Source organism: Sceloporus occidentalis, unplaced genomic scaffold (genome assembly GCF_023333645.1).
Source record: "Sceloporus occidentalis isolate IW3139 unplaced genomic scaffold, rSceOcc1.0.p SCAF_79, whole genome shotgun sequence".
NCBI classification, from domain to species: domain Eukaryota; kingdom Metazoa; phylum Chordata; class Lepidosauria; order Squamata; family Phrynosomatidae; genus Sceloporus; species Sceloporus occidentalis.
The window spans coordinates 2,256,496-2,271,522 of record NW_028317059.1 but is presented as its reverse complement, the minus strand read 5'-3'; the positions used below and the strand labels follow the sequence as shown (position 1 = coordinate 2,271,522).

The following is a 15,027-nucleotide window of genomic DNA, read 5'->3' as shown; positions in this document are numbered from 1 at the left end:
CTACTGCCCTGTTACCTCCACCACATCGTCATCCCTCCCATCCTCTTCGCTGGAACCTACCTCTGCCTCCCCTGTCTGGAGGGTCCGGGAGGTGCTACCAAGTGAGAGACCCTGGTAGTCAGATTGAGGTGAGAGGTAGCCAGGAAAATTAGAGGCTGGGTTGCTAGTGGGAAGTCCTCGGCTGAGCAGTGGAGATGGGAAAGGGGCGAACATCCGAGTTTGGGGCAATAACGGCTGTGTGAAAGGGAGTCCATAACCAGGGGGTAAAAGATATGGGGGCGCACTGGTAGGGTTAGAGGAAGCGCCCGAGGAGGGGGTTAGCAGAGTGTCCGGAACCAGTGGAAGGCCTATTTGTGGATCAGAGAGCAACGAAGGCAGCTGGAAGTGGTTTGAGCCACTGCTCGCTCCCATGTACGCAGAGTTTGCAGGCCGGGATAAACTGTGATTCAGAGGAGGCGAAGACATTCCAAATCCTCCTGCATTGGCATATCCCAGCTGTGCGAACGGCGGCCTCTTATTATGGTGCCAGCGATTTGATTGATCAGGTGGTTCTTTACGCTTTCTAGGCTGCAGTTTTTGAGCCTGGTCCAGACCTTGGGGGTGGTGGTTTGGGTTTATGTTCTGGGGGGCAGTGTGTGAACCACGTGCAGCCCCTGCCTCTGCATACTGCTGCAATTCACTCAGGATCTCAGGACTGTCTGGTGAAAAGGGTCGAGACTGATCCTCCGCTTCTTGAGAAGGACTGGAACTAGCATGCCGACCATTACTCAGGTATGAACCCGAAGACCCCTGAGCTCCTGGAAGGAGAGAGAAGAAAATTTGGGAATACAGTGGGGGTAAAAGTTTACTAAACCTGTGATGCCAGGAGGCAGACATATGGTTTGATCAGTAAAATGTCTGCTTGGATACCTGCCGTTTAAGTAAAATGAGGCAATCGGGGGGGGGGGGGTGGAGAAAGCGCAAGGTAAAAATTCTATTATGGCTCCTCACCCGAAGTGGATGTACGCCTGGATTCCCCACTCTTCTGTTTCCCACCTGCCCGAATGGCAAAAATCCGTCCATCACTGGTGCGAATATAAGTTCCTGAAACAAAACCAAACCAAAAAGAAGCGTCAGCCAACAAACTGTGTAATAATGCATAGGAGACAGAGAAACAAGGGCTAAGAGGGGAACGCCGTTGTGTATTTTCACGTAGTCCATTGTTTCAGCAGTGCAGGAAAGAGGACTCATCCGCCACCAAAGAAAACATTTTGTTAAAATCACAGATCTAGGTCATGTTCAATTCATTAGGTCCCTCCTAAGATTTTGTAATAAAACATGAAAGCATCTTACCATCTATGCCAATGCTGTGTCATACAGTGTTATTACATATGCATGAAGTGAAAGACTAAGATGTAAATATGTATCGCTTGAGAGGGGAGATTAAAACATTTAAATGCTAAGAAGAATTTAAAGCACAGGGGGGAATTCCTTTTAACAGAGGAGGTGTGCATAAAGATAACCTGATTCGAAGATGAAACCAATGACTGATTAAAGCTGAATTATTCTTATCTTCTATGTTCAACCCCATATAGACTGAATATGACGTCTGACTGTACCCCAAGGTATCACTTATTTTTCCCATCTCCCCATGCAGTATATTTGAAATGTAATACTACAGAGTTATAGAAAAACAAATCTGATAAACTCTATCATTTGCAGGCTCCGTAACTTGTCATGGCCACTCACCTTTTGTGCCACGAATGACGTGAATACTTTCACCGGCGCTGATCCGTGCCTGTACATCGGTCGAAGTGGTCATTCCCGGAATAACAATGTCTGTACAGACGACAAGAGAGGCAACGGTCTCAATAACATTAACGCTATTCGGTCAACTAAACACAGCAGAGCGGTCCAGTAACAATTCAGCTGCATAATACACACCATATGGTAAGCAGACATAGAAATATACACTTCCTTCCTTGCCAATATACACTTTGTCTAGGTTAGAGGAGAAGCCGCCTACCTGTTGTGGTGACAACTTTCTGCACCAGGACCCCTGCTCTTTGCAAGTAGTTGACAGGAAAATTAAAGTTGTGACTCGAGTGTGATGCAGACCCCGCGTGGTTCATAGGAGCGTGGCGAGGCATCATGGGAATGGGTGTAGATTGCAGGGGCCGCACGCTTGCCACGGGTCTGTCATCGCTCTTCAGCAGCGGGCGCCTATGATGGAAGAGCAAAGATATCGTTAAAACACGCACAACGAGAAAAATGCTTTGCACGGACATAATGGTTCTGCCCCAGTGCTTACCAGTTCCTCTGGCTGAAGGCCGGGATGTTTGTCAAGCTATGGTCTGGTGCCGGGTAGTACTGTGTGTAAGAAGGCCGTGTATAGGGCACGGATGCCCTTTTCTCCTCTTCATACCCGCGTTTTGCAGCCTTTTTCTCCGACGCGGTTAACTTTTGCTCTTTTCGGTCCAGGAGTAGCGACTCGTGCTGAAAGGGCTCCTTAATGAACAGGGGAGGCAGTACAAAGTGCAACAGTAAGAAACAACACAGGCGTCTTTCTTCTCCACAACTACCGGAGTCCGCATTTAGTAAGAAACGCATTAGGTGATCACGCTAAAATAGGTGAATTCACTTTTTAAATGTCATTTGAAAGTCTCCTATGCTTGATGCCTTCTCCACTATCAACATTAAGTTGCCTAAATCCATTAAGGGCCAAAATCAAACTGGTCTACATGGTCAGAGTTTACTGCAGATTCAACTCACCGACTACAATGCATTTTGAAAGGTTACCCAGTAAGATTTCCATGCCGAGCTGTCCCTGCAAAATGCATGCTTGATTCTGTGTAATGACCGCCCCCCCCATATTTAAGGCCTTCCTAATACATTGTAAAGTTAAAAATTCAATGCATAGTTTAGTAAATAAACCCTTCTTTAATGCTCAGTGGTGAAACTGGTCAACAGAACCTGGAATATACAAATGGAGAACTTTCCAAGACCCCTAAGGTAAAGTCATGAGGTTATACGTATAAGGTTTATCTGCATCTTCCTCTCTGAAAGGCCAAATCAAGTCCTTGAAGCATCAAGAAACTTATGTTCGAGCAGTGGTAACATCAAGCAAAGAATTAAGGCATTCTGCAGTCTAGATTATGAAAATACTTTGACCATGTCTCTAGATTTTACCTTGGTGATGAGATGGGGGTACAGAAGGCAGGCCTTCTGCAGGACGGTCTCATTAAAGCTGGAATGGTCCAGGTTCTGACGTGAAGAGTCTGGTTCCTCTTCCACAAAATGCAGTAGGTTTTCCACTTCCCGGCGGGTAAAGTTCATCTCCGGGTTTAGATCATCAACCACACGGTCTAAAGGGGGGGAATCATAAAGGGCCCTCCTTAGCCTTTACTAAAAACATAGTACTTAAATGTATTTGTCTTATCCACCATAACAGAACGATCACAGAATGCTCTTACCAGACATCCCCTGCTTGGAGATTTGCCGATCATAAATCTTTTTCTCTAAAGTGAAGTCGGACACTAGACGGTAAATGTGACACGGCTTCCTCTGCCCGTATCTGTATACTCGACATACAGCTTGAGCATCATGGCAAGGATTCCATGAAGCATCAAAAACCACCACCCGGTTCGCTCCAATCAGGTTTACACCTAAGCAGCCAGCACTAAAAAAAAACAAAACAAAAAAGCAAAGGGCGTCAGACACAAATAACACTTTCTAATGATAGACACAATCAGCTTTCTTATCAATGTTTTCCCTAAATAAAACTCACCGTGTGGATAGAAGAAAGAGCCATATGTGTTTGTTACAGGGGTCGTTAAACTGATTTATTAGCCTCTCTCTTTCAGAGGCGGATGTGCTGCCATCTAATCCTAAAAATAAAAAAAGAGACATTCAGATAAAGTGGTTGATACTATGTACAAAACAATGTAATGCTTGGAAACCATCAAACTAATGTTGCCCTCACAGGTTACCAGAAATCAGTGCTGTTTTACAGACACAAAAATTAATATTGCTGTATTTGCCCCAGTAAAAAAATAGTCCAAAAAACGGACCTTTTCCTAGACAAATGTTCACAGACTAAGATCAAGAGTCAAGAAACTTTCGAGACTCAGAGGATGCTTCCCCCGGCGCGCAGGCAAAAAAGGCACATAAAAAACAGTATTATTAGAGTTTGTTTATGCTTACGGTAATAGTTGATGTTTCTAACCCAGGTGTGATATTCCTGGCCATCTGCCCCTGGTGTGGCTGGCATTGGCCGTTTCGCTAGAAAGTCCTCAATAATGGAGAGGGTGGACAGACTCTGACTGGGGGGGGGGAATATAGTCAGGTTAATCATCGCTTCATCATACATCATCTTTTCTAGCTGTGATGAACGTCCACATAAATAAATCATACCTGAACACTAGAATCTTGTCTCCCAGTTTCATGCTCTCTTCAATCAGGTGAAACAGCAGAACCATCTTGGGCGAGTTATGCAGCTGACCGGGCTGATAGTCACACAAAATGTCCTTGGCCTGATGAGAGAAAGAGATCAGACCAGTCACAGATAGTGAAGGAAATGAAGCTATCAGGTTTTTACAGCTAACAAAATCAGATGGGTTAATAAAAGGTATAAAAGAGAAAAAGGGAAAATGTGTATATCTCATATACCAGTGAAAAAGGTCAACATTGTTAATTTTAATAACGGACATGCTAGTCGACTTCCAGTTATTGGCACAAAATAATCATGGGAATTTTAACTGCTAAGAACCTCCATTTGCTTGTTAAACTGCAAGTTTAACACATAGGGCTGTTAGGCTTTTAAATAAGATCCAAAGCATTCCCGTTGGATTACAGAAAGTTGTCAGCTTTAAATGCTTTAAACATTTATACAGATTAGCTGTAAAAAAACTATTACAATGAAGAAAGACCTGAGTTAAAAGAAAAAATGTAGCAGTCTGTCTATTACAGCAGGTTGAAAAGCCCAATATCTGGTGCAGAATCACAGGTCGGTTTAAATGGATGACGTCTGGAATCAGGGTTGCCATCGTTAATGTTAGCCATTGGTGTTCGGTACTCACCCACTCATAAGTAACAACTTGATTGGCCTTCTCCTGTGAGGGATTAAGGGTCATTCCCTGCAACATTTTGCTGTTAGCAGCTTCTCCCATGAGGGCACCGAGGCTTCCAGACTCCATCTTCACCTTTGCATTCTGCGGCTGGCAGCGGGTATTAGTGGTTAAGTCGTCTACATCCAGGTCTTGCTCGTTTGCCAAGTTCTCTTTCTGGAGCGCCTCATACAGAATGTCGGGATGATTCCAGATCTATAGGAGAAGATATGAAAAGAAGTAAAACCCCAGAAGTGTGGAGAAGGCTCACGTTTTGAGAACTCTTGAGAGTTAAATAACTGAAGCTTACCTTACAGCACACACAGAATGCTTTCAAGGGGTTGAGGCCCAGCCAGCCGCTGTTTCCAGCATCCCGAAAACGGTTCATAAATTCAGTGTAAAGGGCCCGCTGGATGGGAGACAGACGCACCAGTATAACATGCTCCTCTTTTGATGGGAGCTGAGCCCTCAAGACTGTGTGTCCACGTCTGCGTAAGAGAAAATCACAGAGATTTTTAAAAGAGGTTTTTGGTCTATTAACTTTCACACAAGGAGTTCATTTTCCTGCCCGTTGCTTTCGGATGAAAATTCGTAAACAATGATTTTCATTCACCATCATTCACCAACTCTTACACACTCTCATTCACTCAGTGGTCATGACCTCTTGTGAACTTGCACAAAATGGCAGAGCTTTCAGGCACACACTTTCCCTGATTGGGGGAACAGGGGATAGTGTGTTTATGCGGTGGCTTCGACTTTTCGCCCAAAGTAACTTCACACCTTCTCCCCCATTCCTCCAATTGGGGAGAGCGTAAGCCCAGAAACTCATGTTCTGTTGTCCATGGCGAAGTGGACAAAGAAAAGACTTTTTGAAGCAGCAGACTAAGAAAGAAAATTGAGACAGAACAAGAAGATACAAGATACGAAACAGAGCTGCGTGTCACGGAGACAGGGACTCAAGTGGTCAGCTGAGAAAGTAGGGAGATATTCTACGAATGAATGAGAATGTGACAGTGCAGGAAAAAACGAGTGGGTAAGCGAGAATGAAATTTCAGAACTCTCTGCTTAATTTTTGTTTGTTTTGTTGGGAGATCATCCTCGTTTTCAGGGATTCATATGAAATTGCCAAATTTTGCTAAAATTGCAATTAGTACACAACACAAGTCGAATACAAACGTCTAATGTTAATACCCACGTTGCACAGATATGTTCTGCAGGTATATAATAGAGGTTGTGAAGCACCGACAGAATTTAAAGTACACCTAAGAGTAGAGGTCAGTTTTTCGCCTGAGTGCAGCAACATTGTGGTGCCCTCCATATCATATGTAGTTATACGTTTGGAGATCTAACGTGCATGTATGTGGTTTCTTACCTTTGCACAAATCCTTCTAGAAGGCTGTGCAACACATGGCTTCGGTATCTCATAAGACGCTTGTCCTGAGGGGTGCTGTCAGCACACTGTCCGTTTAGGATGGGCCTTTCAAACATGTTGCTAAATTCCTGCCGGGTTCCCAGGAAATCCGGTCGCACAAAATCTACCATGCACCAGTACTCAATAAGGTTGTTCTGCAGGGGGTAGCCAGTCAGTACCACCCGACGCCGGGATCGAATGTTTTTTAAGGCTTGGGAGGTACTAGCATGACAATTCTTTATTCGATGACCTTCATCGCAGATGACCACATCAGGGCCGGGTCTTGAGAGGGCTTTCTCTATCCCTGTATTCAAAGACAGAGGAAACGGGGAAAGATCAGCTAGCGGAAAAGGTAGAAAGACACAGAGGGATAAAAATGGCTTTGATTTATAGTAAAACAAGGATGCAGCTAGTTATATTGCCCCAATTCACCTTTCAGCATCTCCTGCTGTCTGTCCTCCTCATCCAAATCTATGATTACAGGCCCAGCTGCCTTTTTGCTCTTTTTCTTTCTCCCGACAGTGAAAGATTTTTTTAGGGAAAGCAGTCGGTACATCTCGTATCCCATGAGCATGACGCCCCCTTCAGTCACCCAGTCATTCACCACCTTGGCTCGAGCTGCCGTGGATCTAAGAGAGCAAAATAAAGCACAGATGGTCATAGTTATGTTCTAGACAAATGCACGGATAAGACTTTCGGGACTAATATCACAAACGTCATTGTTCAAAATCACTGTTTAAAGTCTAGGCAAGCACAGGTGGCAGGTCCGGAGCGTGTGCATTTACAAGCAATTTTACACGATGATCGAAAGGAGTGCGGAAAAGACATGTAACTAGACTCACTTGTGCTCGTCGCTCATACAGTGAACCTTGAAATTTCTAGGTTGCACGTGCTCAGGGTTGTGATCAGGAGGCAAGGATTCTGGTGAAGGGAGCCACATGTTAAATTCAGCCAGCCAATTCTGTAACGTGTTCACCTGTAAAGCATAAACAGTTTACTACCCGGTGAAGCGACAGCCCTGGTGTAAGATCTGCAATGGTAAATGCCTCCCAGATGTGCAGCTACTAAGAACCATTAAATACCAACTGAACACAAAGAATATCGCTGCTACTTAGTTGTCGGTCAATACCAGAAGTATAATCAAAAACATTACGCACTACAGGAAAATATTAGGTTTTATCAAGGTCCCTGCTAACTTGGCCTATATGTTGGTTCCTTTTCACATACATGCATACTGCCTTGTAAAATAATCATATTAATTACAATAGTCGTTGTGCCAATAACGAACAAAAAAAACCAAAACAATGGTAAATACTTGGATGCTAAGAAATTTCACCAAAGACATTCAAAACATAAAGGCTCACACAGGTGGAGTCTCTCTAAAGCATAGTGTGAAATAAAGCAATCCCGGAACACATTTATCTGCAACATTTAAGCAACACTGCTAAGCTATGAATATAGATGATTACCAAGTAGAATTTAAAAAAACGAATACCGCAGGTTAGTAACGTGTATATAAAAACCAAAGCAATGCATAAAAAATGATTTAGTGACAATAAATAAAAAAAAAAATAAAAAACTAAAATAGAAAACAAAAATCATGTTTTGCAATTTTGCTTACAATTTCTTCTATACTGTAGGTGCCACAGCTAAACAACGATGCAGTGTATGGCCAGCAACATCCTCTGATTGCAGTCATATACTACATTAATTTTGTTTTTAAATATTCGTAGGGCTGATATATATATATATACACACACACCACTTTTTATTTTGATTATGTGCACTTTGTTTGGCTTATGCGCTGTTCCCAGTGCAGTATGGTGAGACATTACACACGATCCAACAGCTACGCTGGCTTCTACAGACATGGGAGAGTCCAGGCTGTCAATTAAGATTGACAATGGAGATGTCCCTGCCACCACAACAAAGTCAGGACAGACCAGTACATCCTAATGGGCTTTTTGGCACAGGTTTTAAGGACATATCGCATGTTCCAAGGGGCCTGGACTGGTTAAATGACTCTGTAAGTGCTTAAACGTGCACTCTCCAAAACAAAAAGACTAACCTGTCCGAGAAGTTGCAGCCCTGTTTCTGCAGCTGCCTTCCTCCTCCATGCTCTGGCATTTCTTGCCACCAACTGGCTACTTGGAGCCAGTAAGTAGCAGGAGAGCAGTCCCACTGAAACCACTCGCCACACATGTGCTAAGCGTTTGAAGAGCCAGAGCTGGAGCTGACTCGCGGTAAGTATATGAAAATAGCAGAAGCTCAGGGCTAGGGACAAACGCATATGAGGGATTCCACAGAATGCCCCCCATGACTTTGCAAAAGGAACATCATGACAATTTAAAGGGGCCACACAGCTATCGTATACATTAAAGCGCATATCATGGCTGGACTCTCCTTTCAAATACCATATAAGTTCTATCCAATTTTCATTCCAGATGTAGAAAAATAATAGGCATTATACCAATAACAAGGGACTCACCGGTACAATAGCTAGCACAGTCTTGGCGGGTGTGTGTTGGAAAAGCACATCCAAGAATGAGATGACCTGTAGGGTTTTGCCCAGACCCATGCTGTGCGCGAGGATGCATCCAAAGCCACTACTGCCGGGGAACCTCTCCAGAGACTCAACGAGGTTATCATAAAGGAAGCGGATTCCTCCGATCTGAGGGGCAGGAAAGAGGACAATAATCCATTACAGGTGGAAAAATGACCACAGACCCAAAGAGAGGAAGAACAGCGATAAATGTTGAGCAAGAAAAAGCAAGTGGAAAAATTACTTGAAGAAACAGAAGAAAATGAGTAATTGAAGAGTAAGCATAAGTAAAGTAGAAGAGAAGGATAGAGGCTTGGAAGAGATATATATATAAACGAGAGCAGGAAAGACAAAACTAGGTCTAAGATTCTGGAAAAGTAGTGAAATGTAAAAAAAAAAAAAAAAACCTGTAAAACTGACTGAAAATAACTAAAAACAGGCATTTATATCTATTTTGTGTTTCGTGTTTCTCTTTATTCACCTGGTGAGGTTTGACAGACCGTGCCAGCTGTGGAGCTAGGTAAATGTCCTTCTCATTGGGTGGGTGATTAATATTGACCAGGACAAGGCCCAAGGCATCTGGCTGGTTCAAAGCATCATTGACGTGGGAGCCACTGTTCTCAGTGTTAAGATCTTCATCAGCATCATTGGTCGACTCGCCACTATCCACTATATGCAAAGAATCCTCCTCTCCAGAGCTCAACTCTATAACTTCTGTAAAGGGACAAGCCACATGACATTAAAAGAGATGAGAATGGACAGAACAGTGGTCATGATTAAGAAAAATGTAATACTTCATAAATATATTCATATATCCATGTCACAATTATTTGGTTTGGGTTTTTTTTTTTTTGGAACTCCAAACATCCTCTCATTAGCAGAGCTGGATCACTTACAATTACAACTCCAAATACCAGAGGTAATAAAGGTTTGCAGACAGTTATGATTATCTACCCTCTCCACATTGAACTGTTCAATGCGATTTACCCTCACGATTGAACCTTACCATCTTTGATGCCCGCTAGTTTCGAGTCGTCATCACTGTCACCACTACTTGTATCCAGACAGATGACCTCCTGACTGGACACGAGTTGTGACACATCTGCTGTTCCCAATTCAATCTCATCTGGAGGTCAAAACAGAAGATATAGAGGCATAGATCAGTACTCATCAACATGCCCATTCCATCCACCCCCCACGTAATATTTCTATCCTTTATAAATACTTCCCCAACCAGTTTTCGACATCATGGGAAATACAATAGCACAGAGAGACACACAAAAGTATCACCATATCAAGCGCTAGTAAACGGCACTGCTCACCGTGCAGGAAGTCTAGGGAGCCAGGGGGCAAGGTCGGGATGATGGGCACAGGGTAATCTTTCCGCTGTTGCTCTAGACGTTTTCTTCTTTCTAACTCTTCTTGCTGAGCGGTTTTGGTCACGGCTTCGAGTTGATCCTCCCGGAGAAGTTTCCTACAGACCAACGGTAGTGAGAGTTAGGAGAAGACTTGACCGCTTTGGGTCAAGAGCAGCCATGCTGCACCAAGCGCTTGACACCACACACAACACACCTGATGTTTCTTCTCATATGTGCAGGTTTTTGAGACCTCTTCTTTGTTGTCCCTTCATTGTTTGCTACTTTTCCACTTTGTCCTGAGGTAGTTGAACGTTTCCATGCCTCCTTTCCAACATGCTCAGAGTTATCAGCTCCCAGGGCTGCTGTCTGAGACGTTTCTGCAAACGAGAAGAATAAATAAGATTAAAAAAAGACTGTAGTAAGTGTAGAAATAACCTATAAGCTGAATGAAAACTGGGACCGCTACACGCAGAGCTGAATGATGCAAAACGAAAGAGAGAAATAGCACAAACCCGATAACTTCGCAAGCGGAAAAGTAGAGACTCAAAGACGGCAGCAAAAGGATCTCCAATTTCTGAGAAACAATTTGCCGCGACGTGGGTCGTATATAATCGAAGTACATTTATTGTGTTTTATATAGAACTCTTTATTCAAAGGGGGTACAAGAACACTAATCAGAAGGGGTCTATGAAAGAAACTTTTTTCGGTGCTTATGTAAGCAGTTTCTGCTCCAAGTTGTTACATAAACGGCAAACAAACATTATATAATCCTCAAAATATTTCAGCCTGATCTGTTACACAAACAAATCCAACGCAGACAAGATACAATCCAAAATCAATGCACAGAGATACGCAGGAACCCAGAAAATGTTCACTCCCCAAGTAAATTTAACACATTCCCAGCATGATCTGCGATACACAATTTAGCATAATTCGTAACGTCAGACAAGCTTTCCAGCCACATAAAACAAACACGCTGTCGAGCAGTTTATGGGGAAAACGGCACCCAAGACTTTGGAAAGCAAAATTTAGGGTGAAATCACCAACTGTGATAAGGGCCAAGCAAGACATCGGGCTCTAATTTCACCCACAAAGGCAAGTTTTAGTTGCTTAACAGATCAAGAGGTAAATAAAAAGATATTATGGGAAAACCTGGAACATTTCTCCCGACCCCTCCACTTTTAGCACCAAAATTCCACCTTGTACAGCGCCGCAGGATACGATGGTGTGAATGGTGCTTCCGACTAATAAACCTCAGAAATAGGACATCTAGACAGCAATATCAGAGTCACCGTTCCTACACAACACACAATATTGTATGTGTATACACAGTCTGACTGGCTGCTGCATACAGGCTACTAACCTCACAATACAATCAACGTGAACACATACGATGGCGTCAGGTCAGTCACTAAACATTCTGCTGGAGGGTTATTAATGGAACCCACAACATTTAGTACGGTAGAGCTTTAATCCCAGAGCGTCTGCACGAGTTGCGCCTTTCCCTATAATTTGTCGGCGCCCATACAAAGCACAGAAGTAAGTATTGGAGGGGATCTGCGGGTACCTGCCGGTTGCGCGGATTCGTCCAGCAGACGCATGGTAAATACTGTCAAGTCCAGAAACTCCAAAAGCTGAGAAAAGGCTAAAAGGCAGCTTCCCACAGACAACGGGTAGCACAGGGTCCAGCGTGAGAAGTTCTCGGCAGTCAATATAGGGACTTGACCCGGCCAGAACCCAAAAGGGAATAGAGTATCAGTAATAGAGGTTTGTCGCTTTCTGATTCTCTCTCTCTATCCGGAGATGCAGACAGGACTCTTACATAAGCTTTACACACGCCGCAGGGAGGGGGGAACTCGGGGAGGACTACAAGGGACAACGCAATCCATCATTTCTTCAAGCACAACGTTCAGGCAAAACTCCAACAGCACCTGAGGGAGCCCCATCATAAACACGCCCAGCGCTCTTAGGTAACACGCTAACCCATTTCAGAGCATACAGCAGACACACGCCAAGCATCAGCGAACCCAGTAACAAGGAAACAGAGCAAAAACAACCCATGTCCAGATAACATAGAATGGTCAGTAATCTCAAATCTGATGAAGAAGATGACCTCTGAGGTCACTGTAGGTCCTAAACAACTTCCACCGGTTCCCATCTGCTCAGACAAGCACAGACGGGGCAATCAGAAGTCTGCATAGTCAGGGATACTTACTGTACTACACAACCCATCTGCCAGTATGACAGCCAACATACACATAATGTTACCCGTAAACACGATCACCCAACCTGAAACCTGTATGCATCAAAGCTCTGCTATCACAAAGTCACGCCATCATATAACCAATTCCTAGCTGTTTAGGGAGCATTCACCTTATAGACGACCTGTATCAAGTCACCCAACAACCAATGCCCCTTCCCTACTAATACATCATAACTATCATTACCTCACCCTGTAACTGTGACTATTGGGCTGATTAAAATGCCGTCCGCGTGGAACACACACTTTGTAAAGTGTTTTAGAATTACTTTTGGGCTTAGCAATTTATACATTAAATGATCCGGTGCTATTATTTCCCTTTGGTTATCATTGTAAGCTTTCACTGTTAATACCGGACCCTTTGGGCAGATGGCTTACTAAATTACTTTTAACCAACAACTTTCCAGTCTCCATCATCCATAATACAGGATAAATTACCCGAGCGTGCTGTATCTTACGATACAAACGCCATTACAGGAGCATGGAAAAAAGTCAGTGGATGTACAACAAATAGTAGGTTTACTGGTAAAGTCTTCAAAAAACGATCAAGGCCTACGCAACGCACTACGCACCCATCATTGGTTTAAGATCCATGATTAATAAAATCACAGTATTCATGCTCAAATATGCCTGTTTGAGAATACGCTCAAATGTGAACCCCAAATAGTCCACAATTACCCATGTCTTATGATCATTCATTCACTTCTGCAGCCCATTAGCTATCATTGCTGTTATGTAGAATCTTCCAATGATATAATGCCAGATCTGCGCTATATAAAACCTACACATTATTATGGTTAAATTGTCATGCACACATATCCTCTGTCAAAGGATGTCTACAGGTCACTAATGCATTACGAAAGTTTTATAAAGTTTCAAAAGGATCCAGCGCCTCTTAGCAGCGCAGGTTTTGTATTGTTCATCGTGCCTGTACAGGCGCTCATCTCAAGACACACTGAGCACCCGGTCTGGTGATGCGATAAACTCTGAGCTACAAGACTCTTTAGTCTTGTGCCATAACTGGCATTTTATAAACAAATCCTTGGAGATCATAGGTTTATTTCCCTTACCCTTATCATGCGCGTCATCCTCATCATCACCATCATTGTCATCATCCATTCCATTCTCCTCCTCATCATCCTCCTCCTCATCGTCGTCTTCTCCCTCCATATCCTCTGGGTCCAACTCCGGCTCGCTCCCTGAGATGGATGCGTCAGACATTTCAAGTCCGTGGAAGGGTGTGCCACATTACCTGCACATCATGCCCTGACAGAGAGCACTGTAAAGAGACCAAACAATTATTAATAGAAGACAGCCGGTAGTAATAGAAAAAGAAATAAAATGGTCATAAATCTGCAAAATAAGTACAAATTAGGGAAAATCCATCCTCCTAGAAGACTGTAAAGCACACGAGTTTGACACAGATGACAGTAGGTAATAAAGACAGGGAGCAGATAATCTTAATTATTTAAAAGTAATGAACTAAAAGTAGCCATGGAGATCGACAACATTCAGAAAACAATATTTGTCGTATGAAGTTATCAGAGATTTATCCACAGGCGATACCTCTAATTGAGCCAACATAGAAAAAAATGTTAGTCTTTTTCCTAACCTATAGAGACCACGGAGGTCTTTCCTTCAGGTTGGACGGCCAAGTGCTTTTCTATGATGGCCCAGAGTTTGTAAAGTGTGATTTGGAAAATGATATCAACATAAAATCCACAGAAGTATATTTCATTTTGTCTTCAGGCTGATGTTATTTCTAATAAATGACTGACATTATTAATATGTTCACGCATACTAATAATGTGTTAAGAGGTTCTGGACACACAGGGAACACCATCCAAAACAATGTGGACAGGACGCACTCAAAGTCTGCAATAATCTGTACTAAAACACAGTAAGAAAACATACAAGTGTTTTCAAACTGGTTTTGATGTTTAGCTACCAAGCACTGTTTGTTAACTGTTGTTAATAAGCTTCTTCTAAAACTATTACAGATCTGAAGGGAATCTCTCCTAAACTTTGCTTGTGTAGAAAATGCCATGTTGTATTAAGGGTCCATTTGAACACGGTGAATATTCGAACGCTCCAAGTTGTGTCTCGCTTAGCAACTTACAGCCCATGTGAAGACATTCTGGCTCGCCATGTCGGGGAACCGAATAGAGACAAATACTTCCATAATGAATTGGCTGCATGCAGATTAGTCATGCTACCAAATTTACAGCGATGCCTTCTTCCCACACATCACAAATAAATGGGTTAAGCCGTATTAGTCCAATAGACACAATGTCAAAAAAAGAGTATTGCAGAGTATGCGGTGATACCTTTTTTTCATTGGCCTAACATAATATTTAAAAGACAAGCGTTCG

General features: G+C 43.1%; 1 protein-coding gene across 1 annotated transcript; it reads right to left on the bottom strand.

Annotated features, from left to right (window-relative positions):
* Positions 1-13,876, bottom strand: LOC149285402 (helicase ARIP4-like). The gene is made up of 21 exons (XM_089495407.1): positions 13,726-13,876; positions 10,610-10,772; positions 10,360-10,511; positions 10,044-10,163; positions 9,519-9,751; positions 8,984-9,166; positions 7,338-7,471; positions 6,928-7,124; positions 6,457-6,799; positions 5,395-5,572; positions 5,058-5,300; positions 4,393-4,511; positions 4,183-4,301; positions 3,767-3,866; positions 3,453-3,658; positions 3,169-3,344; positions 2,291-2,487; positions 2,006-2,202; positions 1,729-1,818; positions 991-1,083; positions 1-797 (listed from the first exon to the last, which is right to left on the bottom strand). The coding sequence occupies exons 1-21, from the start codon at positions 13,874-13,876 to the stop codon at positions 1-3; spliced, it is 4,191 nt and encodes a 1,396-aa protein (XP_089351533.1).
* Positions 13,877-15,027: the final 1,151 nt, after the last annotated feature.